Genomic DNA, 27945 nt, shown 5'->3' on the forward strand with positions numbered 1-27945 from the left:
CGCCAATGCTCAAGCGAAATCTATACCCACATATTTTGTCCAAGTACACCACTATGAGACTAACAGTTTGTCTTTGTGGCACTCAGTGGCCGCTATTTCAAAAATAGTAGGCTTTTAGAGTGACTATGGTCGTTGTGTGATAGTTACAAAGTAATGGAGAGAGGGAAAATAGAGAGAGGTATACAGAGAGCGAGGGACGGAGGAAGGGAGGGAGGGTTAGACGTAGAGAGCGAGAGCGAGAGAGAGACTGGGCTAAGTGGACAGACCTCACGTTGAGCTCAGATGAACCTCGGCATCCTTTCCCACGTTGGATCATTTCAGCCCCGTTAAACCAGAAGACCACCGGAGCAAAACCGCAAACACACGGTAAGCTTCTCTCATAATTGACTTTTTTTCTAAATCTTCAGAATTCAATAGTTGACACAGACAAGTTTCCAGCCTTCGCCTCAGCTCAGCTCTCCACTTTATCGTCCAAATTCTCGGCGTTTTTTGGAGGCTTTTAACCGGGTCGAGGCGGTTTCCAACTGTTTCTCTGTCAGTTTAAAGCTGTTTGTAGTAGATATCTGCGAGCTGTTTAGGTGAAATAATGGTGGGCTGAGAGAAGGGTCTGGAAAAGAAGACAATTATTTTGGGTGACTGAACTGAGCGCCAAGCTTTGACAGATGGTACGGATGACGCCGTGCTTTCCCTCTTAATTTCCCGGCTAGGTAGGTAATTTTTGTCTATGTGTGTGCGCGCGCCGTTCGTACTCACCTGCCGCGTGCACTTTGGCGCGGGGACGCTTGCTTGCAAAAATGAATGAGGTTGCTGGACCTTGGTTAAGTTGCCGAAAGCGGAATTTGGGGGACGTTGCATTCATTATAATAGTTAGCCCAAGTGTGTAAATCACATTAACATGCATCAAGTAGGTCATTTTTCTGGCTTCTTCCAGCAAGACAAGGTCACGCTCCGGGCTGTTTAGTATATCTCTACTAGATATGCTAATGAGCGGTCCAGATGTGAGTGTGCGCGTGCATGTAAACTGGCTTGTGTGTATCCGTGACCAAGCAGCTGTGTCACGTGTTGTGGCGAATGTAATATCAGAGCCGATCAGGGAGAAACATTCCACTTCCCATCTATCCCACTGTACGAAAATTGGCAGCAAGTCAGTAGGGGGCGCTCATGAGATGGTGCTCAATGAATAGAAATGAGTGGAATTACGTGGCTAGTCCATTTATTGTTTTAGCCTTTTCTAACACGGTATCAATAATTTTCTGAGGTGAAATACAGAACAGTGCTTATGTCCTTGCGTTTTTCTTATAATGAAGGTGATTTTTCCGATAAAAAGCTAGAATTTCCCAATACTTGCTGATTTTTCTGTTAAGGAGTTACTACAGGCCACGCTGCCTTAACGGCAGCCATTGACAGATGATAACTATATTATAGATGAGTGGTTAGAGTAAACCATGAAAGAAGCAGCTGGTTGTGCTGGTCTAAATGAAATTCTCTGTAAATTATTCATATTGCAGTGCGTAACACTTACAGAAAAGTGTTTTACTTGAGTTAAAAGTGATTACAAAAACAAAGTTAAAATGGAGCTGCACCCCTTCTGTCAAAAATATGGTAAAAATTGTTCCAAGAAAATGATTTACATTTTCTACTGCTCCACAGGGCTCCATTAGTTCTCGACTCTCTCAAGAGCGCCCCCTATAAAACGGAGTGTGGGAGTTGACTATCATATTTAAAATTCTCTGGTAATATTACACTGCCTCTTCACATGACAAATAAAACATGGCTAAACACTGACTTATCACAGGGCATTTGCTCACTTAAGCTGTCTGGTGTGTCAAACCTTGACAATAATGAAGTGACTGATGTGCTGAGTACAGTGGGCCTCTCTTCACCAGTCTGACTTGGATAGACTTAAGAGATTTCCCTGTGTGCACTGAGCCAGCGAGAATGGATGAGAGGTCTGTGGGCATTAAGACGAATGGCAAAAGGAGGGTAAGCCAGAGATGTTCAAATGGAGCAGAATCTGTCCACATCCTGGATGTTTAAGCCACCCATCTCCCCTCACCCCCCTCCCCAGTGTACTTCCACTACCACTTCCCCTGCTCTGCCTCCTTTATGCCCCCATCTCCCATTTTTTTCCTATGTAAGAGGCCTAACATGCACAGGCTATTTTTAATAAAAACGGAATAGCCTTGTTGCAGTGAAGCATCTCGATGCAGAGTGAAGTGAGACTGAAACAGCGATTTGCAATTTAGAGCTATGTCACCACTCATCATTCCATTCTGAGCCAGCAACAGCAAATCGTCCTCACGCTTTCATCCTCTATCCCTTGCCTTACATTTCACACATATCTTACACACACACACACACACACACCCTTACTCTAAAGACTTCAAACAACGGTGAATGACATGTACTGCTGGCAACATGGGTTTTGGACCAAAGCTGGCAGAGAGAAATGTAAGCCGTAAGCTCAATCTATGCTAATGCACTATAGCTGAGGAAGACAAAAGTGTTTTGGAAGAGCCACTTTTTGTATTTCCATAGATTTGGGAAACCGGCAAACAGATGCCGATGATGAACATGAAGCATTACATATGGATGACTTGATAAATTTGGTGCGCAAAATGCAGCAAAAATAATTAAGGGTGGATTGCCATTTGAGGGGAAAATAATGACGTAAAAAGGGCAGAAATTACTTAATATTTCCTGTGATCAAAGCTCAAATTGTCTCTGTTCTCAAGTGTACTTCTTTAAGTGGGTCACTATCTGCAGAGAAGAAAGAACATTGGCTTAATTTTAATGTGCCCATGCAGCATATCGTATCAGAAAATGTTGGGGTTAAGAAATGTTCTGGTTCGTATTATAGAAACCATCAAAGCCTACTGCATTTTTATAGGCCAACTTTGTGCCACGTTCCCTCAAAATTTATCAAAGTACTTGGTGCTCTGTACATTTATTTAGTCAGATGAGGCCAGGGGATTTAGTCTTCCCAGTGTGCACTGTATTTTATGTCCTCTAGCCAAATTATTGATAATTTGCATGAAATGCAGGGAAATCTCTACATTATTTTTAAGAATTTTAGCTTCCAAATCTGTTCAGAAGAGAAAGGCATGAAAACTTTATTTACATATGTTTGAAGACTACCTCCCTGTGTACCCATGACTCATGTATTTTGCTGTGCAAAGATGATCATGCACGCCTCCATGCATGCATAAAGGTGAAAGCAGCTGTCAGAACGTTCATTGCAGGGAAAAAGTGAGCCAGAGCGATGGATCCATGTGGGACATGGATGCACTGTCGTATAGTTTTGGATCTTGTTAAGTTGCTGACACTTTGCACTGCATCAAGTTTCAAAGATCAATGGCCAGAGATCTGACTCAAATACTGACAAAAAGCAGATCATTAAACTTTAGGGAAATGAGGACAAGTCATTGATTAAATTATTTATGAGCCTAATTAATCTCTTAAGGGGAACTTGTTTCAGAACTGGGCACTGAAGCATGGGTAGCCCATCTTTAGGGATGGCATCAATCACCTGCTGTCCAGGCAATTGTGTGTGACAAGGAGCAGTAAAGTACCTGAGCTCCACCTCATCGCCGTACCTTCAGGCTCTGAATTAATTGAAATTTTTTAGGACCGCACTTACCTTTCTGAGAATGAGATCAATAACCAGAATCACACAAAACGCCAATGAGAGGAATATCATCAACAGTATCAGGTACAAAGCGAATTGTCCTTTTCAGGTAACTTCTTATGAGACGTAATTATCATAGTTTCTGTTCAAAACTCACAGTTATTTGCACAGCAGCTGGCAGAAGGCTCAGATTAGCAAACAAAGCTGTTGAGCAAACGGCAGAACAAACATTTATCTTTAAATATGTCCTGAAATAAATGTCGTCTTCATATAATGAGTGTGATAGCAGACTTTTTTGTGTCTTTTCACTTCTGTATCTTAAAGCACTTGTTTCTCATAATAATGAATATAGTCAAGATCGCACTAATTATGTCTTCTCTCAGGTGATCCTCTGCAGCATGTGCACTGCATGGGAATATTTGAGTAAAGAAGCCGAAATGAAGACAAACACCAGGGAGAGGGGCGGAAGAACCGAAGCAGGGGCAGGACGAAGGCATGCTGGAAATAAACCATCATAAAAACCGGCAGCTGATCAGCCCTTTGTCAGCCACTTCACAAGACAAAGTGATCGGTGAACCTCAGCAATGGCAGCACATGTTGTGCTTCTTTTTCTTTTATTCTGCAAATGGGAAAGACACGGCATCTCAGAGGCTGTCGGCCTTTCAGAGGAGGATCCGGATTCTCAAGTAATATCAGACAAAAAGCAACAAGTTTTACATCATCCAAAGTCCCTGGACAAAATTTTTATTGGAATCAAAGAATTGGAAAGCCATGTACAGGCTTCAGAGAGTGATGCAAGAACTCTGCCAAATGTGGTTTTTCAACTAAATGACGGCAAACCTAATGATTCTGACTTTAAGAGCAATGCAGGAAAGCAAATCGACATGAGACTTAAACCTCCAGATTCTTCTGCCAAACCTCTTATACCTAAACATAGCTCTGAACTCAGTGTGAACCGTGAGAAAAGGAACAATTTGACTAATGGAGAGGTTGAAGGTGTAATTAATGATCACAGTCTAGTGCCAAGCTCAGAGGAGGAGTACGCTCTCCAGCCTCAACTCTATTTGGAGACAGGTGTCGGTGACGTTCAGCCTGAGAGGCTACGGGGCCTCTCTAAATGGGTCACAGAGTCTGAACATAGTCAGTCAGAGCCTTACCTGCTGCCTCACTCTCGCCGCCGTAGGAGCTGGCTCTGGAACCAGTTCTTTGTGATTGAGGAGTACAGAGGGCCTGAGCCTGTGCTCATTGGACGGGTAAGCTGTCGGCACAACCAGTCAGCATGCACATGCGAATCACCTGAATCTCACTGTATTACAACATAAATGTAAATTGCGCCTTATTTTTGAGAACCAACAAATATTTTTGCAAGCGCAATCATTTTTATAGATAAGTTATTGCCACGCAAAGGGTTTAATTGGAGCAAACAGAAATCTCTCCTGTGCTCAATACATGTATTTACATAAATCTTTTCTGTTCGCAGTGCATTCATTTATTTACATGTTTTTCTTTGTCCAAATAATTTCCCAATGACAACCTTTCCACTCTGCTTCATTTATTACCTCTCTCATCCTCTGCTCTGTGTGTCCCCAAGCTCCTGTTTGAGCCTCATTCACTGTTCATACACACAAATCGGTGCTTAAAACCTGCACACAAACATACTACACACTGTGTATGTGTGTGTATGTGTGTGTGTGTGTGTGTGTGTACAGAAATAACAAGATCGACATAAAAACATGTTTAACTAGCCACTATTAATAAAAGAAAAGGGTTTAAAAGAAAACAATGTTGAAAGCTATTAATTTGGACTGGCCAAATATATTAAACATAAAATTGATGGCCTGTCATGCTTGCTGTGTGTTATCACTTTCCCACTTATGGCTTTTGTCCAATGGCTGGCTATCAGTCCTCCACCTATTTTCTTCTTTTTCCTTCTAGTCTGTCTTTTATTCATCATTTATCATTTCATCCTCTCTTATTACATGTTTTGTTTTTCTAAATGAAACAACCACTAACATTTGGTTGAGCTTAGCGAACGGATAATTCTCCACCTGAGCAGATTGTCAGGAAATTTGGCCAGCGATTTTGGTATATATAAAAAACCTATGAATTATTGCACTGCTAACTGACTTATTAGTCAAAACAGGAAACTAAAAATAATAAAAGATAATGTTAAACTGCGTATATGGTTTTGGACACATTTTGATCACAGGAGTAAGGCTGGCCAATGTTGGAGTTTTTGAGCCAGAAGTTATTTGGATGAGAAGATGGCATGCTAAGTTATCAGCTTACATAAAGCTGCATCTATAAAATGTATGGACTCAATGCACACCCACACATATCTTTTAATTAGTGCTAAGTAACGGACCAAAAATGTATTACAGTATCCTCGGAAATTTCTTGAGTGACTTCACACAGCAGGTCATGTTATTGATTATATAAATCCATTAAAAACACCATAAACAGTGGCGAGGTCCAGTTCAGAGATTCACTTTATCAGAAGTTGGGCCTGTAAGACTACTATTGGCTAAAGCTCCCTTTGTTGGTACATGCATCAATTGTCTGGGCATTTATTTCTCAGAATTTAAATTAGTGAGCTTTCAAAAAGACATATCTTGCAAGCTTAATGAAGTACAGACAGAAATGTATAAAATTAAGTTTATAACCAGTACCATCAACTAATTACGTGTATGCCTATGTTGACATTTGGCAATTCTTAATGGATGCATGTCACCAATGAATACTGAAGTACTAGCGATTCAGTTGCAGGAAAATCTGTCATATAAAACATTAATTATAAAAATGGCAAATTTTGCCTCATGTTATTCACAAAGATATTACAAGGAAAACAATGTCTCGATATTGGTACCATGTATATTAAGAAAATACACCCAGCCCCTCCCCCCCAAAAAAAGAAAACAAAAGTGAACAATCTACAGTCCTCTGCCACTTTATTAGGTTGATATGATAGCAATTCAGTACATTCAGACACGTAGACGTGGTCAAATGTCTTGTTGAGACTGTAGGTCAGAGAAGACAGGCTGGACTGCTTTGAGCTAATAGGAGGGCAAGTGTAATTCAAATAAGCGCTCATTGCAACCAATGTATGCAGAAGAGCATCTTTAAATGTGCCACACATTGAACCTTAAAGCAGATGGGCTACAGCAGCAAAAGACTACACCAGGTGCCACTGCTATATAGAATAATAGGAAATTCACACCGACTCACCAAAGTTGTCAAGAAGAAGATTGGAAAAACGTTGCGTCCCAATTTCCATCTTGCCTTGTATCACACTTCGGGCTGATAGTGGTGGTGTAATGGTGTGGGGGCTATTTTCTTGGCAGACTTTGTGCCTCTTAGTACCAACTGAACATTGTTTAAAAGCCGTTTTCCACCTGAGTATTGTTGCTGACCATGTCCATTCATGACCTTTATGTCATATCCTTGATGTCATATCCTGACCGTGTACCCAGTTACTTCTAGCAGGATAAGACACGGCATCACAAGCTCATATAATCTTAAACTTAAACGGCCTCCACAGTCATCAGATCTCAATCCAATCGAGATGTAGGATGGGATGTGACAAAATTCCCATCGTGGATGTGCAGTCGACAAGTCAGCTGCAAATGACATCCAATGCTATCGTGTCAATAGGGTCCAAAAGTGTCTGAAAAATGTTTCCAGCACCTTGTTGAATCTATACCAAATAGAATTCACGCAGTTCAAAAGGTAAAAGGGGGTGCAACCAATTACTAACAAAGTTCACCCAATGAAGTATATTTATCTTCTTAGCATTACAAAAATTTCTCTCAATTTACAATTCATGTGCTTGCAAAACAAACAAAAAACATATTTGCAATGTTAAAAATGTTCCATTGCATGCTTGAGAGTGAGGCACAGATCAGATCGCACTCTTTATGCGTCACCATCCCCACTTGTCAAGTCACATACTTGAGTTTTTACCATCAGCACACCAGCAAGCCTCAACTGCTGTCTGTGTCGCAACATGAAGAGTGTCTGAGATGATTTAATCCACTGCACACCTGAACTATTCAATCCCAGGGGTTTACTTGTAGCACTTCACAGTTAGAAGCTCCACGCTAATGCAGCTGCTGGCAGCTACGGCATACTCAGAGTTGGATTATATCAGCTGCAACGCTAACAGGGAATTCTGCCAACCACTTTGTAGCTCGCAGTATACTTTATAGTGACAGTCTAGATTGGATTCTTACCAGTGCGGTATACACCTCATAAATGTTTAATCTTCCACTGTGGTTGTTATTGGTACAGTCAGGGAGGGGTGTTAAAGCAATCAATAGACACGCGGGACTGTTTATTTCTCTGCAAGTAAAGTCTTGATGTTGATATTCATGTAATAAAGCATGCTTCCATTGCGAGGAGTTCGGAAGCACAGTGTTTTCTCTCAGAGGTAGCTCATTTTGTTTGCCAGAAATAGAGAGATGATCATGTCAAAGCCATTGTCGGTGCAAGGTTTGAGGTGAGCTATCAACAGTTCAAATTAGGGCTGAACGATTATGGAAAATAATCTAATTGCGATTTTTTGCCCCAATATTGCGATTGCGATGCGATATGCGATTATTTTTTAAGGTCTTTGTCTTCTGTATTATTAAACAAAGACAAGCAATACATCATATAGTATGGCCAATACTATATTACATTAATTTTAAACTGTTCTGGAAGACAGACCTCTGTTATGATGACATGAGGTGATGCATGAATTGATGACTGACATTTTTATTTAACTTCTTCAATCACAACAGTATATTTGAACATACACAATAGTTTATTTTTAGCTTACAAACATCTGAGCATAAAGTGCTGACAAGGAACCCTGGTGTAAACATTAAAATGAAAGTCAGTACAATGTGCAGATTGCAGAAATATACATAAAATAAATCAGTGGCTTTACCACACTCAGTTTTTCGACATCTGTGAACTACTAGACAGTCATTCAATTAAAAAATAATATTAAATAAATAAAACTAATAAATAAAAAATACACACATCTTACTGATCTCTGCAGTCAGTAACATTACACATAAGGTGCAAACATAATAACAATTGTGTAAACACACACACAAACACGCCTTTAAATTAAAACTGGCTGAACATCTTGATTATCTGCAGTAAGTAACAGCAACACAGCACAAACTAAAGTGCACAATGAGTATGGCTCAGTTAGCCATAATCATCCTAGCTCACAGGTTTTTTGCTAGGAAGACTAGCATATCTACTTTTGCTGGCTTTAAGGATGAGCGAGTGCAGGTCACTATATTCCCTCCAGTGCTGAACAGACGCTCTGAGGGGGCACTTGTGGCTGGCACACACAGATATTTGCGGGCCATCTTGCACAGTCGTGGAAAGTGAATGTTGTGCACCTTCCACCAGGCTAAGGGATCATCCTCTCCGTCAATGACAGGGGTCAACAGGTAACTATTCAACTCTGCCTCCACGACATCTTCAAGTGGCAGAGGCAAAGCTGAAGAGGCCGCACTGGTTTTAAAAAGACTACCAATAGTCTTCTTTGCCTTTCCCCCAGAGGCCTGTGCACTTGGAGAATTTTGAGCAGTTTCAGTGCGAGACCTCTTCTCCTGCCAGATGGGAAGAGAGACATTAGTTTTGCAGTTAGCTTATTTTTAAATATTATGTGTTTGTGGAAATATAATTTTCAAGGATTTACCTGATTATGTGTACGTCTAGCCGATTCCACCATTTCTGTCTTCAGTCGGGCCTTAATGGCAGGAAGGTTGTCTGCGCTGATGTATTGCGTTTTGAACCTAGGGTCCATGAACGACGCAACATCCAAAAGCTCCTGGGTGTTGAGGTCACTATACTTGTCGTTGAGGTATGCCAGGACCTTGGTTTTAATTGATCTAGTCAGATCAGTGTCCGCAGCATCTTCAGCCAAGACTGATGTTGCCAGAAGATGGAGAACTGGCTTGAGGTAGGAGATGCTCACATACTCTTCTCCAGAAAGAGCATCAGTAAATTCGGAGAGAGGATGCAGTGCCTTATGAATGGACTCCAACACTTCAGCATCCTGCCAGGTTGGGATGAGGGAGCGTGCATGTCGGTCACCTGTCAATACCTGCGATATGGCTTTCATCTGTTCCAGCACTCTGGCAATCATTTTCTCTTTGGACCCCCATCTTGTAGGGCACTCAGTAATGAGAGAGTGCTCAGGAAGCTTAAGCTCCTTCTGTGCCTCAGTGAGAGCTGCCTTTTTCTTCCAACTGTGCGAGAAGTGCCCCACCAACTTCTTGCACAGCCCAATTGCTCTTGATACTCTACCATCTTTGATTGCATTTTCTGGAGGGAAAAAAAAATAAAGTAAAAAGTAAAATTAGTGTTAGACATACAATTGCAGTTATGATGCAAGGTTTCACCATTTCTCTCTCTCTCTCTCAAATTCAAAGTTGCTTTATTAGCATGACTATGGGAACAGTGTTGCCAAAGCTACTGTTACATACATCATGACATACAAGAACATAAGACCATAAGACAAAAACAAAAAAGAAAATACATAAGAAGAGGTGGGTACATCAGGGTGGGGTTGACATAACATATCTAGAATTAACAGCAGTAAAGAACAAGATAAATAATAGTGTGGTGTGTTTGTAGGAGAGAGTGATACACAGGCTCGCACATACATGCATGCACACGCACACACTCTCTCTCTCTCTCTCTCTCTCTCTCTCACGGCAGTAACTTACCAATAGCAAGATGTAATCTGTGTCCGAAACACTGGAGCCTGGTCCATTCGTTCAGCTGTGCTGCTTTCACCATATTTGACGCGTTGTCCGTCGTTATGCAGACAAGGTTGTCTTCAGGGAGATCCCAACACGCAAGCCCCTCTCTCAGGCCAGCAGCAATGTTTTCCCCTGTGTGGTCTTCGGGGAAGTAGGCCGTTTGTAGGCTGCGAGCTTCGAGGTGGAGGTCTTCGGTAATGTAATGCACCGTCAGACTTTGATAGGGCTCTGCTGTACGGCTTGACCACATGTCTGTTGTCGCCGCAAAAAACTCAACAGCCTTTAACTCCGCTGCGACCCTCCGCCTACATTGCATATGTAGCTCGGGTATTGCAGTCTGACTGAAATACGTGCGGGAGGGCATTCTGTACCTCTTATCCAGTGTAGTTACCAAATTATTGAACCCAGGCTTGGTCACCGTATTGACGGGCATCATGTCTTTCGCGATGCAGTGGGTTACTGCTCTGGTGATTTCCACGTGCCGTTTTGAAGTGCGTTCATATGGCGTAACACCATCAAACAGTTCGGTCAGTGATCCTTGCCGAGTAACATTACTAGGTTTATTCTGCACACTACTAGATTTTTTTAGCCATACATCTACCATACTCTGTTTTGTGCCGAGTCTTAAGGTGCTGGTACAAATTCGTAGTGTTTCCGCGAGATGTAGAAACTCTACCAAGACAGGTTTTACACAGTACCTGACTCTGTGCGACATCATCTGTTTTAAACCCAAAATATTCCCACACGGCTGATGTTCCATTCCTCTTTGGTACTAGCATCCCCGCAGGCTCTGGTTCTGTTGAACCTGAGGCCATTGTGTAGGCTACAGCTTTGCTTGCTAGTTCACTCTCGGTAGACTGTTTCAAAACTTTGCTCCCCGTGTCACGTGACCAGAGTGCAGCCTCTGTGGTTAGACAATCTCGTTTGATCATATCACATGTTTTACTCGCGCATGTCACGTAAACGGAGTATAATCGCAGCGTATAATCGCAGCCTTTGCGGTTAGAAAATTGCACTTGATCATGTCGCGATATTATCGCAAATGCGATATATCGTTCAGCCCTAGTTCAAATCACAGGTGCCACCACCCGTGCGAAAGAAGAAAGAATTTCTCTTGCAAGGAAAGCAGTGTGAAGCAGATATAAACCCAGAGGTGTATGTACTGCATGAGTGAGAGGAGGGGAAAATTGAGATTACAGAGTGAGAGAGAAAGTGACAAAGGGATTGGAAGAGACAGTTCCCTCTTTTTCTTGCTTTGCTTGTACGGGGTGGATAAATTTCTTCCCCACAGTGAGAGTGTTTTTCCATGCTGACTGAAGCGCAGCAGGACTGAGCCAGCAATTAGACAGTGAGGAGAGGAGGTCTGGATAGAAAGTGGGAAGCAAGGGGGGGCAGGGGAGCGAGGTGGGCACAGACTCTGACAAAGATGTCTCTCGTGGTGAAGTGTGGGATCAAAATCAAAGCTAGCTTTAAAGAAGAAAGGAGGGAGAAGGGGGTGGGTAAGAGATGAATAAAAAAAAACCTGAATCCCTTATCTAGCAATTTGTAGGGTATGCTATCGTGAGTATGTATAATCCCAACTTCATCCTTCCAACACATGCACATCACATATACACACACAATATACACTAATCTTATATTTTTCCTTGATCTCTGCTTGAATGCTGTGCTGTGGGGCAGACAATATGCAAATCTGCACTTTAAATGCATTTATGTGCAATATTTTCCATCACATGTTCTCACTTTAAGGTGGGCAGCTGTCTTAACCACACAAATGACTCTATGTTAATCATTATGTAGGCAATTAAACTTGTCTATTTTTGTGTTGCACATACAATTTTTTGTGCCACAAAATGAATAAGCCTGGCAACAATCGTGTGCAATTGCTCTGCACATTTGTAAACAGACAATGTTGCAGCTGCAATTGAAAGTCAAGGCTCTCATGAGTATCTAAGGTCCACTGCAAAGATTGTGAATAAGCCTTGTGGATTATGAACATGTGCAGATGGGCCTTGAGGATAGAGAAATGTGAAGGTTCTCGGTCAGAAAGCTCAGTGTGATGAAGGCTGAGTAATCTCTTTAGCTTTCTATTTTTGTGTGTTTGGCCTTTTACCTATCAAGCTCACACTAATATCCTCGCTGCCATTAAATACCAAACCACTATTCTGCACCACGGAGCAAAACAGCCAGACAGAGGGAGAGAGCGAGAAAGAAGGAGAATTGCGAGCAGATGGGCATTCTGAGTAAGCGAGGTAAGTTGATGAAAATGGAGAAAAACAAGGACTGGAAAACGAGGTGGTTTATAAGGTAAAGGCAAGTCAGGCAGATGGATTTACGAGAAGGGGAGGAAAGAGACAGATGGATAGAAGAGACAGAAAGATTTACAGATGGATAGTGCTTGAGTTAGCAGAATGCATCTGTGAGCATACATATATGACATTTGCAGCGCCACTGTCCACACTGATGTGGATTTGCCCTCAACAAACCCCCGATGGCATGCTTGGTCCATTGAGTTAATTAGCTGTATGCATCAGTACTCATCCCCGTCCCATATGTATCTTCCACACCTGGTGCCATTCATTTTAGATTCAGTGAGCCCATCCTGCCTTAGCATAAATCACTCATTTCACATAGTCAGGTTTGTGGTATCTGCTAAACAAATGCAAGTGTTAAAGAGTGATACCTGCATCAGCATCTGTAGGTAATGTTGCATGAAGGTGTTACAGCCATTTAGTCTGTACGTATTTGTTTTTCCAGCTGCACACGGATATGGACAAAGGAAACGGAAGCACTAAATACATGTTGGAGGGAGAGGGAGTGGGCTCTGTGTTTGTGATCGACAGCAAGACGGGCAACATACATGTCACCAAGTCTCTGGACCGAGAGGAGAAAGATGAGTATCGTCTCGTCGCGACTGCTACAGACCGTGAGACCGGCCGAGCCCTGGAGCCGTCCTCTGAGTTCATCATCAGAGTTCAGGACATCAACGACAACCCACCTGTCTTCCCCAATGAACCTTATGTTGCCATGGTGCCGGAGATGGCCAACATAGGTATGCAGCAAACAACATTGCAGTGCAACCACACAAAATCTCCTGAGAGGTGATCAAATGTTAGCAGTGTTTTACCCAACAAAGGCTTTGTTCTGAAAAACAAAACAGACACAGTCTTTTTCACTCTTTAGCCAGGGGAAAATCTCAGACATCACTAACAGGTGTCGAGAAACGCAATTGTAATTTTTGCATCTGTGAAAGACTTTTGCGGAAGTTATCTGTTACCTGTTAGTCAACTGTGGGAAATTATATCAGTCAATGTAATAACATAATGAGTTATATGGATCTGACCAAAAAATATATCACACAACACCAAAGCTAGCCCAGCCAATGGCTTAAAAGGAAAATTGCCTGTAGCTGGCTAACATTACAATCGAATTTTACAATTTTAGAGGAATTAAGTTAGCATCCAATGTCTAGTTAGCTACAAAGTCATATAAAACAATAAGCTTGCTTAGCACAGCTTAGCTGGCCAAAATATCAACAGTTGCTATGTTATAGGATTCTTTTTTGCACCTTTAGTTGAAAAGCTAATGCTATCCTGTTGTTGGAAACACACTGCCCATTACTCATACCTTTATGAATTATCCACATTCACAAACTGTTATAAAATTTGAACTTTTTAAAAATGCTCAAAGTAGATATTTGGATATTTGACTTGTCAGTCCATCTTTTATATACAGATTATGCTTCCTGCTATCAAGGCTAGAAAGAATGAATACTTGAAAAATATTTCTGCTTCTCGATCACCTCGCCAGCTGTCTATTCATTCTCTGAGTACTCTGCAAACAATCGTGTTTTTGCCAAAATGTGGATGTGGCTGAATGCACTTCTACTGGCACCATTTCAAGAAGAGAAATTGAGCAATATTGTAACTGGGAATGGATCTGTATTTATTCAAACAGCATATGTATTTTGGAACTTTGTGTGTGTGTGTGTGTGTGTGTGTGTGTGTGTGTGTGTGTGTGTGTGTGTGTGTGTGTGTGTGTGTGTGTGTGTGTGTGTTGTGAGACAGCAGAGAGTTGGATTATATTTGTTATATTTGCTCAGTTTTTGGGTGAAGTATTCCTGCTACATGGCTCATTAAGCAGCCACCTGTTTTAACATTCTTAATATGCAAGAGTCCATTGACCTGTCATCTGTATCATGCTTCCCCTCTTCTACAGGCACGTCAATAATCCAGGTCACAGCCAGAGATGCTGATGATCCAACATATGGAAACAGCGCTCGGCTGGTGTATGCCATTACTCACGGCCAGGACTTTTTCTCTGTGGACCCTCAGACAGGTCTGTGATATCTTCCAAAGTGCGGCTCAACCTTTTTAAAAGCTGTTTCATAACCTGACTCTTCTGCTGATGTTTACAATACACATAGCTAATCCTGGCACTGCTCTCACTGTATATATTGTGCGCCGTATCCCTTTCCACCTTATGTCCAGTATGGATAAGAACATTTGCGTGTTCCTGCATCTTCTGTGATCTATTCAAAAACAGAAGTGGCCTGAAGTTACATGCGTGCAGCTTCCTAATTCTAAAATATGTGCATCTGACTCGCGCTGATGGTAATTCAAAGAGGCACGGTGTCACTGTGAAATCTGTTGCTGTTTTGATTTTGTTGCTGCATGTCCTGCTCTCCTCTCTCCACCAGGCATTTTGCGGACGGCGGTACCTGACATGGACAGAGAGACTCAGGATGAGTATCTGGTCGTCCTCCAGGCCAAAGACATGGGGGGCCATCTTGGTGGATTATCGGGAACTACGACCGTCACAGTGAGGCTGAGCGATGTCAACGACAATCCCCCTCACTTTAGAAGGAGTAAGCAGATCAACATTTAACTGTTGGCTACTTTCAATATCTGTCGCTCTAGGATGTAAGTGTGTGTGTGAGATATCTAAGGATGAAACATCTTGTCGTGGCATTTGTGACAGCAGTTTGATATTTTAGCCTCCTCTGGGTCCAAGTCACTTTGACAGATTCAAGATAAGACCTAAAGCCCTAAACGAGCTAAATAGCTTGTCAGTCCACTCCTCTCTGTTTTGTGCACTCTTCCTAATCATTGTTTTTAGCATCAATTGTAATCACATAACCTTTGCCAAGACTACTATTAACGTTGATATAAACACTCCCATTTGGTCCCTGAGGTTTAAATGGATTCTGGCTTGACGTAGAAGAGTGAAAGATCATGTCCACTTTTCTTATCCAAGCTTTTCCCTGTTCCATGATATTAATATTTCATCTTAAAGTTCAGTGCTTTCTGCTTCAATAGACAGTAAAATCACTGCAGAATGTGTCTAACACTTTGAGACACATACTGCATTTTCCCCGTATACTACTTCATCTTTGCTGGCTTTTTCATCTTCTTCATCTCGCAGACTGTCTATGCTTACCGCTATTCATCTTAATGTTTAAAGCCCCTTCTCCTCACGTTGATAAATTGTTCTGCAATACAATGTTTTATAGAAGCTATTTAATATTTCCAAATGTCAGCAGCCTGTTATTTATTTACTGATATCTGACTACATCTTTTCCCCCCTTACTGCAAGTCGTTATTTTCAGTTTGACAATAATGCCACAGTTTACGCAAATGGTTCATTTAGTTTTTGAATGCAAGAGTGGAATATTTAAATCTTCGTCATTATGCGGAGGAATTGAATGATTAACAATCAGCAAGGTAGATCTGCTTTGATTAAAACGAAAGCATTTCCCTAAATGTGCCACGCAGCATTACGAGATATGTGCAAGTCACCAAGTAAAAGAGACCTGCCTCAGATCGCTGTGCCTGCTTTCATGCCTGCTAAAGAGACGCGCTCTAATCCTAACTAAACATAACAGAAAAACAAATTAACTCTGTAATTCTCTTTTTAATAAATACAGCTCATTCATAGCAAAGTGGGAAATAACTCTCAGTGAATTTGAGGCTTTAGAGTCTTTTTACTGTCTTCATTACTGATGGGATTTATTAGACAAGTGTAGCACCGGGGCTGTTAAACTGCTTTCAGTATCAATTGTGTTGTAGTTTAAAAATGTCAGTCAGTAAAATGTTACTGATGGCTCTGGGATGGTTCTTAATTGTGCATCAGTTCAAAGATCTAAGATATTCTTTAGATAGGAAATAAACTTTGCATTCGAGTAGTTTGAGTCATCAAATGTTTAAAGTTTTTGCCTAATGAAGTCATTCGAACCATTTTTAAAAATCGGTCAGAAAAGAGAAAATGTCTAAATTGCCGAGCCTAATTTGAACGTCCGTATCAGCGTTGATAGCAAAAGACCGTGCTAGCTGCGTTGACATATTTCCGATACTTGAATGGTTTTTAAAATGGGGAACACATCAATCTACAGTTTGTACAAAACACAGCACAAACACTTGAGGTCCAAAATTACTCTGGTTCTGATTCACTACAGATTCTGATTTCAGATTTTACTGATTACTTTGAAATTACTACATGCTACATAATACTCCTAATACCTTATGTCACCCAGAACCCCCTGAACCTTTAAGATCAGAGACTCATTAACTGTTACTGTTAAAAGGGGATGATGCATTCACTTGTTTAGCCCCAAAAGCTGTGGAACAAAGCTCCTCGTACTGATTGTGTGTTTTTCATTGTTTTTTAATTCTATTTTTAAATTAGCCTGGACTAGCCTGTACTAAAGAAGGGAACTCAGGATAGTTTCATATTTTTGTTTGAGTAGAAGTACAGGCACTTTGGTGTAAAGTTTCTCCTGTGTCACCTTTTCTACAGCTCGGCTCAGCAAGGTGAAAATGTAGATTGCCTCAAAGAGAAAATTCCACACTAAATTTCCAGTCGCTTTGAAGATATTCACCTTATTGGATGTGATACGAGCTTTAGTTGAGTCTTGAAATTCATTTTTCCACTGAGAACTATGACTGTCGTGGCCCAGTTCTTACTCTGGAATTGCATAAGTAGGCAATCTGGATCCGTTCATTGATTACAGCAGCCGGTACTTATACTTTCTGAAAATAATGTCAGCGCACCTTTAAATCTGGTCGTGAAATGTGTGTAGAAGTGCATGCTTTGATATCAAATTGAGCCATCGTCATCAGCATTCAGTTGCAGCACTGAAACTGTTAAACTCTCTGTTTTCCTCCCTGCAGGTGCGTGGTCCTTCTCTGTATCAGAGCTGGCGGCTCCAGGTGTGGAGGTGGGCCGTCTCACTGCCACTGATCCTGATCTGGGAGAAAATGCACAGCTGGAGTTTACCATCCTGGACACTGAGGAGGCTGAAATATTCAACGTAACTGGAAGAAATAAAGAGGCTGTCATTGTGCTGAACAAGGTGAGTGGCTGGACGCAGCTGCAGCAGAGGTGTGCAAAGCAGCTTTACTTTATTGCCTATACCAATTTTCATAATAGCTTACTATTTGAAGCCGTATGTAGGTGTTTATGCTTAAATAGCCACATAATGAGAAAAACATCTCCAATTTGCAACATTTGCGGTGATTAAAAAATGTGCTTTGGTCAGGTATTTGCAAATTAATTTGTTATAAGCAGATAAACACTTCAGCACCCCACTCAAACTCCCACTGTTGCTGATAGGTTCAGACTCCCCGGGCTCTGCTATGAGCAATTAATGAGTAACAGTGAACGAGTAATCAACTGTAGCTCACTTGAAGTGTTAAAAGCAGCCAGTGTGAAGTTGTCTTTTTACTTTTAAGCGTTTTAAAAGCGTTGGACATTCAAACATAATTATTGCACTTTGGAATCTTAGATTAAGAGGTTGCAAAGAATGTAGTAAGACAAGAGGATGATGATTAATTTCCAAGAAATGTATGAAAGCCAGATAAAAAATGAAAGTCTAAAATGGAAGTCGTATATTACACTCAGAGATAAATGAATAATGAGGTTTTGCATGTGGGCAGTAATAAACAGCAGATCCATATTTAAACCACATATGAGAGCTCTTAAATAAAGAGTAACTGCTTTATTCTTTGTTCAACAGATCCTGGATTATGAAACACGTAATTCGTATACTTTCTCAGTGGAAGTTACAAACCCTATAGTGGATCCCCGATACATAAGAAAAGGTCCCTTTAAGGACCAGGCAACAGTCCGGGTCATGGTCCTTAATGCTGATGAGCCACCGCGATTCTCCCAGGCTCTGTACCATCTGGATGTTTCTGAGAACTGCCCCCCTGTCTGCTCTGTCGGTCGGGTCTACGCCGTGGACCCCGATACAGGACAAAGCACCAACATTAGGTAATTATCACACCGACACTCTCTCATTTAGTCACCTGCTCGCTCACTCAGGGCTCTCTTTGCCCTTCCTATTCTTGATGGTGCCTATTACTTTATCTCAGGTACTCCATCGATCCCCAGTCAGACCCCGAGGCTCTGTTCCGCATCGCCTCTGACACTGGCTTTATCAACACTGTGATGGAGCTGGACCGTGAGCAGGAGCAGTGGCATAATATCACTGTCATCGCCACACAGAGGGGTATGTCAGACCTTCTGCCCTCGGGCGCTCAGAGCAGCAGAGCTCACCAAAGTAATCTTTCACTGAAAGCGCTGCCTGCAGTAGGGAATACAAAGTGTGTAGTAAAAATGATAGAAAGTCTGTGCAAATTTTTTAACATTAGTGTCAGTCTCTTGTTTTTTTCTTTTTTTTTTAGACAACCCAAATCTTGTGTCAAGGGTTGTGGTTGCCATAGAGACACTAGACCAGAATGACAATGCGCCGGAGTTGGACAGGCAGTACACGACGTCAGTATGTGACTCCAGTGCCCCCGGTCAGGTCCGTTCTTGTTTTGTTTTTGCCTGTTATTTCATTTAACTTCAGACTGTGCTCTTGTTTTTGTTCATTCTGTCTCAAACTCCCGCAAGTGATTGTTTTTCAAAGCCTGAGCAACTTTCTGTCCCACTTACAGAAGTAGAGACCAGATCACCTTTTACCTCTCAGATGTTTGGGATCCCTTAGAAAGCAAAGCACATTTGTCTTTTTAAATCCAATAGAACAAAAAGTGATTAGAGATATTGTAAATTAAATTCAGGATTAATGAAATAATTCATCATAAATCCTTTAGGATTTTTCACGGCGCATCTCTGTAGGCGTGCAGAGGCCCATTTTTCAGCAACCATCATGTGCTGATCATGGTTGCACAGCTGGAAAGAAGTAGATTTTGGCTAGTCCAGTGTGTGGAGAACCAGCCTGTCTCTGGACTCCTCAGGGGATTTTGTTCTAAGAAATGCTAGCATAATCAATTAGCCTTTAAACATGATAGGCTTGCATTAGGCAACAAAATATGCCTTTGATGGTTGCTGACAGTGGAACTTTGCGATTGCAATGACATTATTATTAGTATGATGAATTATTCCACTAATTATGATCGTCATTTACAACATATCTTATCAGTGTTTAGATAGCACACATTCACAACAGTCTTCAAGGTTCTCTATGTAGAAAGGTAAAGTACCTTACAATATCATGGGGATGGTCTATGAGCAGCAGTCGGTGACACGGAAAGGAAGAACATTCTTTTAACAGGGATCTCCAGCAGAACCAGGGTCAGTAAAGGGGCTGTGGTGTGCTGAGACCAGCTGGGAGTGTTAACAACAACAACAACAACAATCTTTATTTATAGAGCACATTTAAAGGCCTTGGGCATACCAAAGTGCTTTACATAAAACAATAAAAAATAAAACAGTTCACACATTAACATCAAATACATAAAGGTAACGAATTATGTTCACAGATAAAAGCCACCAATAAGAGTAAACTGCAGCACATAGGTTATAGCAAGGTAAGACTGTACCACCATGATAAAAGACACCAATAATGGAAAGATAGCAGAGAATTTAATACAATAGGTCAATAGGTCACTGCAAGCAAGCCAGCATTTAACTGGTAGAAAAGGCAAGTTTAAAAAGATATGTTTTTAGCTGTGATTTAAAAGAATGAATAGAATCAGACGCCCGGATGCCAATCGGGAGATTGTTCCACAGCTCCGGTGCAACTAGAGCAAACGATCGATCACCTCTAGATTTCAGTCGAGATCTGGGCTGAACCAGCAGTAACTGTGAGGATGACCTTAAAGCCCTAGCAGGAGCATATGGGTTTAAAAGTTCCTTAAGATAGCTTGGTGCAGTGTTATTGGTAATTTTAAAAGTAAACAACAAAATTTTAAATTGAATACGATATTTGACAGGCAACCAGTGCAGATCAGCAAGGACAGGAGTAATGTGGGCAAACTTCTTGGTTTTAGTTAGAATGCGTGCTGCAGCATTCTGAACTGTCTGTAATCTATGTAAAAGGGAAGAGTGGAGACCACAATAAAGTGAATTACAGTAATCTAGCCTTGACGTTACAAAGGCGTGGATGAGCTTTTCAAGGTCTTTATACGGGATATAGTGCCTGGCCTTAGAAATAAGGCGAAGCTGGTAAAAACTGGATCTGACAACAGCAGACACTTGTTTATCAAGTGTAAATGAGCTGTCAAATAAGACACCCAGATTCCTAACAGTGTCAGAGAAAGAACTAGTGAGAAAACCAAAGGCATCCCGAAGTTAGGGGGAAGAAGATGGGAGACAAGGATAACATAGAGAGAGCATAAACAACAGACAAGACAAAACAAAAACTATCTGAAGAGAAAAAGAAGTTACAAATCAGGATTGAAAAGAGGGAAGTGTAGGAGTGGTCAGTGCATCATGGGAAATCCCCCAGCAGCCTGAACCTGTAGCAGCATAGCTAAGAGATAAGCTATATCAAAAAGGAGTGTTTAAATCTTAAAAGTATAGAGAGTGTCTGACTCCAAACTGGGAGCTGGTTCCACGGGAACATTTCTGGTAGCTGATTGCTCTGCATCCCATTCTAATTTTAGAAATTCAAAAAGCAATTAAGCTTCCAGTCTGAGAGTAAAGCGCTTTATTAGGATAATATGGTACTATTAAGTATTTAAGCTATGATGGGGCCTGATTATCCAGGAGGTTGTTTGGAAGAGGAGCTTTTGTAAAGTAAATGTGAAATTTAACAGGAAGCTAATTAAATATTATGTACGAGTAAAATCACTGTGATTAAAAAAGACAAGCTCAGATGAAACTCACCCTCAAACGTTTGAGTAGCTGAGTGCATTTCCAAATATTATAATAACCGATTCCTAATTTTAATATGGATGACTGGTATTCCTTCAAAGTGGACCTTCATGCTAATTCTGTTGCACGGAATTAGGAAACTTGAAAAAGCAAAGCATTAGTGCGACTTTAAAGCTGTAATTCTTGGTTGGTTGATTTGACAGCTAGTGCAGCAGTGTGTTTTAATAAACAAAGGTCAGTCAGTAACAATTGCAGCTCTGATCTAATTTAATTCTGAACATTTTTTAAACTGATTCGCTGTTATAAGAAATAAATGAGCGGTCAGTTTTTGTTTCCCGTGACTGCTTCATAATTAAAGGCCTCCCTCGTGTTTGCCTGGCTAGTTGCTTTTATAATAAGACAAATAATAAACCTGATTTATTGGGCAGTTACAAAACAATCTTATAAAGTGCTTTTCATGGATGAAGCGCACATTTAAAACAATAGGCTAAATAAAATCACTCATCCATCCATTCATTTTCTAATCCAATTGGGGTTGCAGGGCAGTTGAAGCCTATCTCTGCTGACTTTGGGCAAGATGTTGAGCGTGCCCTGGACAAGTAGCCAGTACATCAGAGGGTAACACAGTGAGGCACCAAATACTCCTTCATAGAACCAGGAAACTGTAATGTGTACCTTCAGCAATTTATACCACAATCAGATCACGGCCATCACTCTTTAATATACATATGTGTCTATTCTGTTTCACTGATTTAGCTAAAGTTCTCCAAACAAATTAACAAATTTCTATTTTTTTCTAAATAAAAATTACGTTGTAACTAAAAAGGAAAGAGACCAACCTGCCTGTTACCAATGCTCATTTCAAAGGCCTGAGTCTCTGATGGTATGCAAGTGCAGCTTGCACATCTGGAAAGACACCATTGATGCTGATGATGGTTTTAGAGCAACATCTGCTCAAATTCAGATGACGTCTTTTTCAGGGAAGGCCTCAAAAAAAGACCAGAAAAAGATGCCAGAAAGAAAATGCTAAATCATATATTGCATGCAGAGCAGCATGGCTTTGTAGTGGAAGAATCTGGGTGTTGAACTGGGCTGCCTGCAGTCCAGATCTTTTGCCAACTGAAAATATTTTTTGCATCATGAAACAAAAGAAAACCCAGGACTGTTGAGCAGCTAAAATCCTCTATCAGCAAAGTCCAGCAGCTCGTCTCCTCATTTCCCAGACGTTTACAGACTGTTGCTAGAAGAGGGGATGCTACACAGTGGTAAACATTTTATGCTGCTGTAAAATTCAAAATTGTCTTTTTTCTTCTTAAAATGCTTTCTTTTTGTTTTTGCGTTCTTGTTGTTTTTTTAAACATTTTATACGTTTTTACGTTTTTTGTGAATAAACTGGGAGTTTGTGAGGTTTGCAAATCATTGCATTCAGATTTTTCTTTTCTTTTACACATTTTACACAGTTCATTGCAACTGAAAGATAAAGCATGAAGAACTTTTCAGAACATGCACAGAGTGCAGATATGAAATGGCAATTCAGATGGAGAGCTTTATTCCCCGCTACCATTTAAGTGTGAGAAAGTTTCTATGTAAAAGTGCAAACAGGGGGAAAATGTGCATCCGGAGGTTGTAGAGGCTGGACTAGAGTCAGACTCATGTTCCATGAGTTCCACAGTCACCAGTTATCCTGACATGTGTGTAGAGAAAACACACACAGGAGCACGTTTGATCCAGAGCCTTCGGGTTACAGTTTGACGCTGCTAACTCCTGTAGCACTGCCTGCAAATAAAATCAGGGATGTAAAAATAATAGAGAGATTTAATATGATAATTCAATACAGCACTATACAGTGAACATTAACGAACAGCACTAAAATTAAAAACAGTAATGTTGGATCATACGCATCGTTAATTCCTGTAAACCCCCTGTGTCAGACAAACACTATAAACAATAAAAACATCTGTGGAGGTAATTTCAGAATCTAAATTGAATGGTTTTTGCTGCAATAATGAAAACAAGAAAACTTATAAAACTAGAAGTACACGTTTGAATAAGAAATTTTTATTTGATTGTTTCATTTGAACAAATTTAGATGTTTTTGTGAAAGACAGAAATGCTTTTTCAACCTTTAATCATCCTTTGATTTATTTTGTTTCTTCTTAGAGAATTCTAACCTCCTTTGTATTATTAAAACAATGAATTTTCATCTGTGATTTCTTCAGGTGGTTCAGGTTTTACGAGCCATCGACAGAGATCAAGGAGGACAGGACGCTTTGGTTCACTTCAGCATCCCTCCAGAGTCCAGCTCTGCCCTCAACCTCTCCATCAGAGAAAGCGGAGGTTGAAAACATTGGCCCTATTTTTATTTTCCATGCAAAACCCAGAAAACTGACACCAGCCAAAAGTGGTGCATGTTTGTTGTGCAGTGACCGTGTATGATGTGTGTGTGTTTTGTTTTTTTTAATTTTTTTCTGCCACTTTATCAGGTGTGACAGCCAGCCTGGTGCTGCAGACAGCCTTAGAGCCCCTGCCTGGCTTCTCCTCATCTTTACTCACCCTTTACGTGCCAGTCGTGCTGCGCGACGGGGCCTCGGGTCTAACCAACACTGGCACAGTCACCGTGACTATTTGTCCCTGTTTGCGGGGGGGCATGCAGACTGAGGACAGGGGCAGACAGAGGGACAGGAGATGGGAGAGACACATGGTTTGTCTTCCCGTGCCGTCCGCCTCTCCGTCTCTTATATTCAGTTTGGTGACATTACTGGCCATGCTGGCCTGTGTCACAACTCTTCTGGGTACGGTTGGTCAGTTCTCTGAAGTCTCTGAACTACTTTAAACATTGTGTGTTGTTTGTCACTTTTTTTAAAGACGTTGAGCAGTTGTGTCAGGTTGCTTCTGTAATGTCCAAAGAGTATATGGTCATGTGTCTCTTTTTTTTTTTTTGCCCGTTAGTGGTGTGTGCACTCTCGCTGTCATTGCGCCATCAGAAACGAGACTCCCACTCAACCTTCGAGGAGGATGATGTCAGGGAGAACATCATATCGTATGACGATGAGGGGGGAGGGGAAGCAGATACTGCAGCTTTTGACATTACAGCGCTGCAGAGCATGCACAGAATACAGCACATGCACAACAACCGAACCATGTGAGCTGATCCCAGAAATAAAATAAAAGTTTATCCTGGCTTGTAGGAAGTGTGTGTGTGTGTGGGGGGGGCGGGGGGGGGGGGGGGGGGGGGGTGTACATGTTTAGACATCTTTGTGAGGATAGAAAATTGGCATGCCACTATACTTGTGGGGACCAACAGTCACTTACAGGGAGAAAAGCCACATCCCCACAAGTTTGAAGGCATTTTTGAGGCTCAAAATGTGGTTTTAAGCTACAGTTTGGTTATGTTTAGTTTTAGGGTTAGGCGTTCATTTTTGATGGTTAGGGTCAGGGTAAGATAAGATAAGATAAGATAAGATAACCTTTATTAGTCCCACACGTGGGAAATTTGTTTTGTCACAGCAGGAAGTGGACAGTGCAAAAGTTATGAGGCAAAAATTAGAATACAATAAGAATAAATACAGTACACAACTGTACAGAATAGAATAAAATGAAATACTATATACAGTAGAATAAAATAAAATAAATATACAATAAGATAAAAATAGAATACAAATACTATATACAACTGAGTAAAAATACAACGATGCTAAGCGGCTAAGGAAAGCATTTCTTCAATTAGATGTCCTTACTAAGATATGAAAACGAGTGTGTGTGTGTGTGTGTGTGTGTCTTTGACTGTGTGCTTCTCTGACATTTATCTCTTGGTGCAGATGGTACACCCAGCAAAATCTGCCAAGGGCCAGGACGTACAGCTGGAGTCGTCACCCATGCCCAGGCCTGGACTCTCAACAACGTCCGGGCTCCGCTCCGCTCTACGGGCGCTTCTGCTACGGCCTCCACACGCTGCCTGTTCTCAGAGATTATCCAGCCGGGCCACTGGAGGCAGGTCTGCAGCTAACTCAGCTGACCCACGGGCTCACCAGAGGTCATTTCAGCAATTCCCTCATCATCCAGAACCAGAACACCTTTGAGCCTGTGCTGCACTCTCCTGAGATGAGCACCAGTAGTTTCGAAGCAGAAGGCATGGTGAAAAGCAAAATTACAGAGCGAAATGAAGGCAGTGAAGCAATCGCAGCTGGCACAAAGGAGAATCAGGACCCAGCTAAGGTCAGACAAGAGTGCTGAAAAAAAAACATGAAATTTAACAATGGTTGTAACAGTTATATGGATTCAAATAAGGGATTACCAACTTAAATGAAAGTTAATAGCTAACTGTGAAATTATACACTTGTAGGGGACCCATTCTGCTGTGTGACGCTCATATTAAATATAAACATTATAAGGCTGATGCTTTAAACTGATCTAATGCTCAGTTTTAGACAATTTTATCTGTTCTTGACTTTGTATGATAGCAGAGAAAGAGAATGCCCTAATATGTTGATATTCTGTTTGCAAAGGGTAGCCAATCAGAAGAAAACTGGCTAAAGAGTTTAAAAGAGTGGGTAATCTGAGGGCCCAGTAAAAGACTAGTGGATACATTTAAGAATTATTTTAAACTGTGAATCAGTGAATGATTATGTGATGTTTAAGTGTCCCTTTATGATTATATCAGAAAGATCTTATTTTTGGCGTGCGAGTCTGAGACTGCACAGCCTGTTCAAAATAAAAATAAGTAAAACCTTTGGAAACTAACATTTTAAAAGTTTTTAGAGTCACGCAACCAGTCTTTCAAGATACTGCTCAGATCAAACATCTCAAAACCACATACTGCACATAGATGAACTGATGTCAGAACAATCAATTCAGGGGTGTTTCAAGTCCAGAATTAAATATTTAGTGGTGTTTACTGGAAGAAAGTTGAAAAAGTCACTCCTTTGATTCCATACGTTTCTCTCTTCGTGTCTTTTTAAATCATCTCCTTGTTTTTCCAGACAAAATCAACAGAACCAGAGTCGACACCGATCACCAGCATTGTTGCAAATTCGACCTACTGTGACCCAAATGAGTCTTCATGCCAAAGTCACACCAGCTTCTCATCAAACCAACAAGAGGGGCGACCGGGGTCATCCCAGACTCAAATCAGCACTGGAGCCACGAGCTGCACCGTAGATGACATTGATACTGATTCTTCTATTCCCTCCATTTCCGAGCAAAATTATTCAAACAGCAGTCAAATGAGTTCTGTAAACACTCCTGTGTACCTGAAAGGAGACACATACAGCATTGTGGGCTCGCTGAACCCAAACAGCCGAGGGACGTGTATGAATGGGACTAACAGCAGTGGGCTGCACCCAGCGGGAGTGCAGCTACTGAACATGTGTGGACTCCAGGGAAAGGATTTGACCCCACAGTCTTTGCCCTTACCTGAGGGGATGTTTGGCAACAGCAGAGGCTGGGCAAGTGGGGCGGAGCCGGCGAGAACAGAAACGACCAACCCGCAGCCTCTCAGGATGGAGGAGCTCTTGAATATTCGTCTGGACCAGGTCACCTTTGACCTGTCACAGCCACCATATGACTCACTGCAGACTTACGAGTTTGAGGGCTGTGATTCAAGGGCCGAGTCGCTGAGTTCGCTGGAGAGCGATGGAGAAAAGGATGAGGGGAGTGTGGTGGGAGGGATAGAGGAGCTAAACCAGAAGTTTCAGAGGCTGGTGGAGATTATCCGAGAGAGGAAGAGGGAAAAGGAAGGAGAAGGAGAAACGCCAGCGCCAGAGCGAGGCAAGACAGCAGAGACCACTCTCAGTGAGACTCATAAACAAAGTGAGGACAAAGGAGCTAAACTACAGAGATGGGATTTCTAGACTCCAATAAAAGAAAAAGTTTCAGAGAAGAGAACTATGTTGGCAGTGATGGATTTTAAACACAGCAGGGGTGGCAAAATACACAGCCTCTGACAGAGATCGTCTTGTTGTTTGCCCCCTGCCAGGAGGGATCCAGGAGGCTGACAGTACAGTGAAGATTTGTGGCGCAATCAGTGCACAGCATATAGTTTTCACCTCCACTGAATTTTAGCAAATGCATATGGAACCTGTCACTTTTCACACTTCTCTTGTAACTGATATTAATAATGCACTTGGGCTTTCAAAGCTAACATTATGAAAAATTTACTTTTATGTAAAATATTGATTCTAAGCCCTGAAAGCTGCATTGTTAGAAAATAGGCCTCATCAAATATTGACTAGAATTGTGACATTTAATATTGATCGTTTAATAGGGGCACACGCTCTAGATAATCCCTGAAATTTATAAGCATTTGGTTGGAATTGGAGAATTTTAAAACACGAGAATTTTAAACATGCCGTGACACACACTGCCGCATGTTTACAGAGCCTCTCCAATGAGTCGAGTTGTATCATGTAGCTCTGCAGAGAGACTCCTGCAAGTAGTCACCATTATAGTAAA

General features: G+C 41.4%; 2 protein-coding genes across 2 annotated transcripts; one reads left to right on the plus strand and one right to left on the minus strand.

The window, feature by feature from the left end:
* Positions 1-242: 242 nt before the first annotated feature.
* LOC146641263 (cadherin-7-like) lies at positions 243-27945 on the plus strand. Its single transcript, XM_085398741.1, has 14 exons — positions 243-366; positions 4012-4881; positions 13153-13447; positions 14614-14733; positions 15095-15262; positions 17565-17746; positions 18410-18666; positions 18768-18904; positions 19080-19201; positions 23715-23832; positions 23979-24287; positions 24445-24637; positions 25314-25710; positions 26475-27945. Exons 2-14 carry the CDS (start codon positions 4213-4215, stop codon positions 27342-27344), a joined length of 3837 nt encoding a protein of 1278 aa, XP_085254867.1. The 5' UTR covers positions 243-366; positions 4012-4212; the 3' UTR covers positions 27345-27945.
* LOC146641264 (E3 SUMO-protein ligase ZBED1-like) lies at positions 8795-10770 on the minus strand. Its single transcript, XM_085399475.1, has 3 exons — positions 10360-10770; positions 9582-9955; positions 8795-9231 (listed from the first exon to the last, which is right to left on the minus strand). Exons 1-3 carry the CDS (start codon positions 10757-10759, stop codon positions 8845-8847), a joined length of 1161 nt encoding a protein of 386 aa, XP_085255601.1. The 5' UTR covers positions 10760-10770; the 3' UTR covers positions 8795-8844.

This window comes from Rhamphochromis longiceps, linkage group LG23 (genome assembly GCF_057381845.1).
Source record: "Rhamphochromis longiceps isolate RC_006_pf linkage group LG23, R_longiceps_female_GT1.1, whole genome shotgun sequence".
Lineage (NCBI taxonomy): Eukaryota > Metazoa > Chordata > Actinopteri > Cichliformes > Cichlidae > Rhamphochromis > Rhamphochromis longiceps.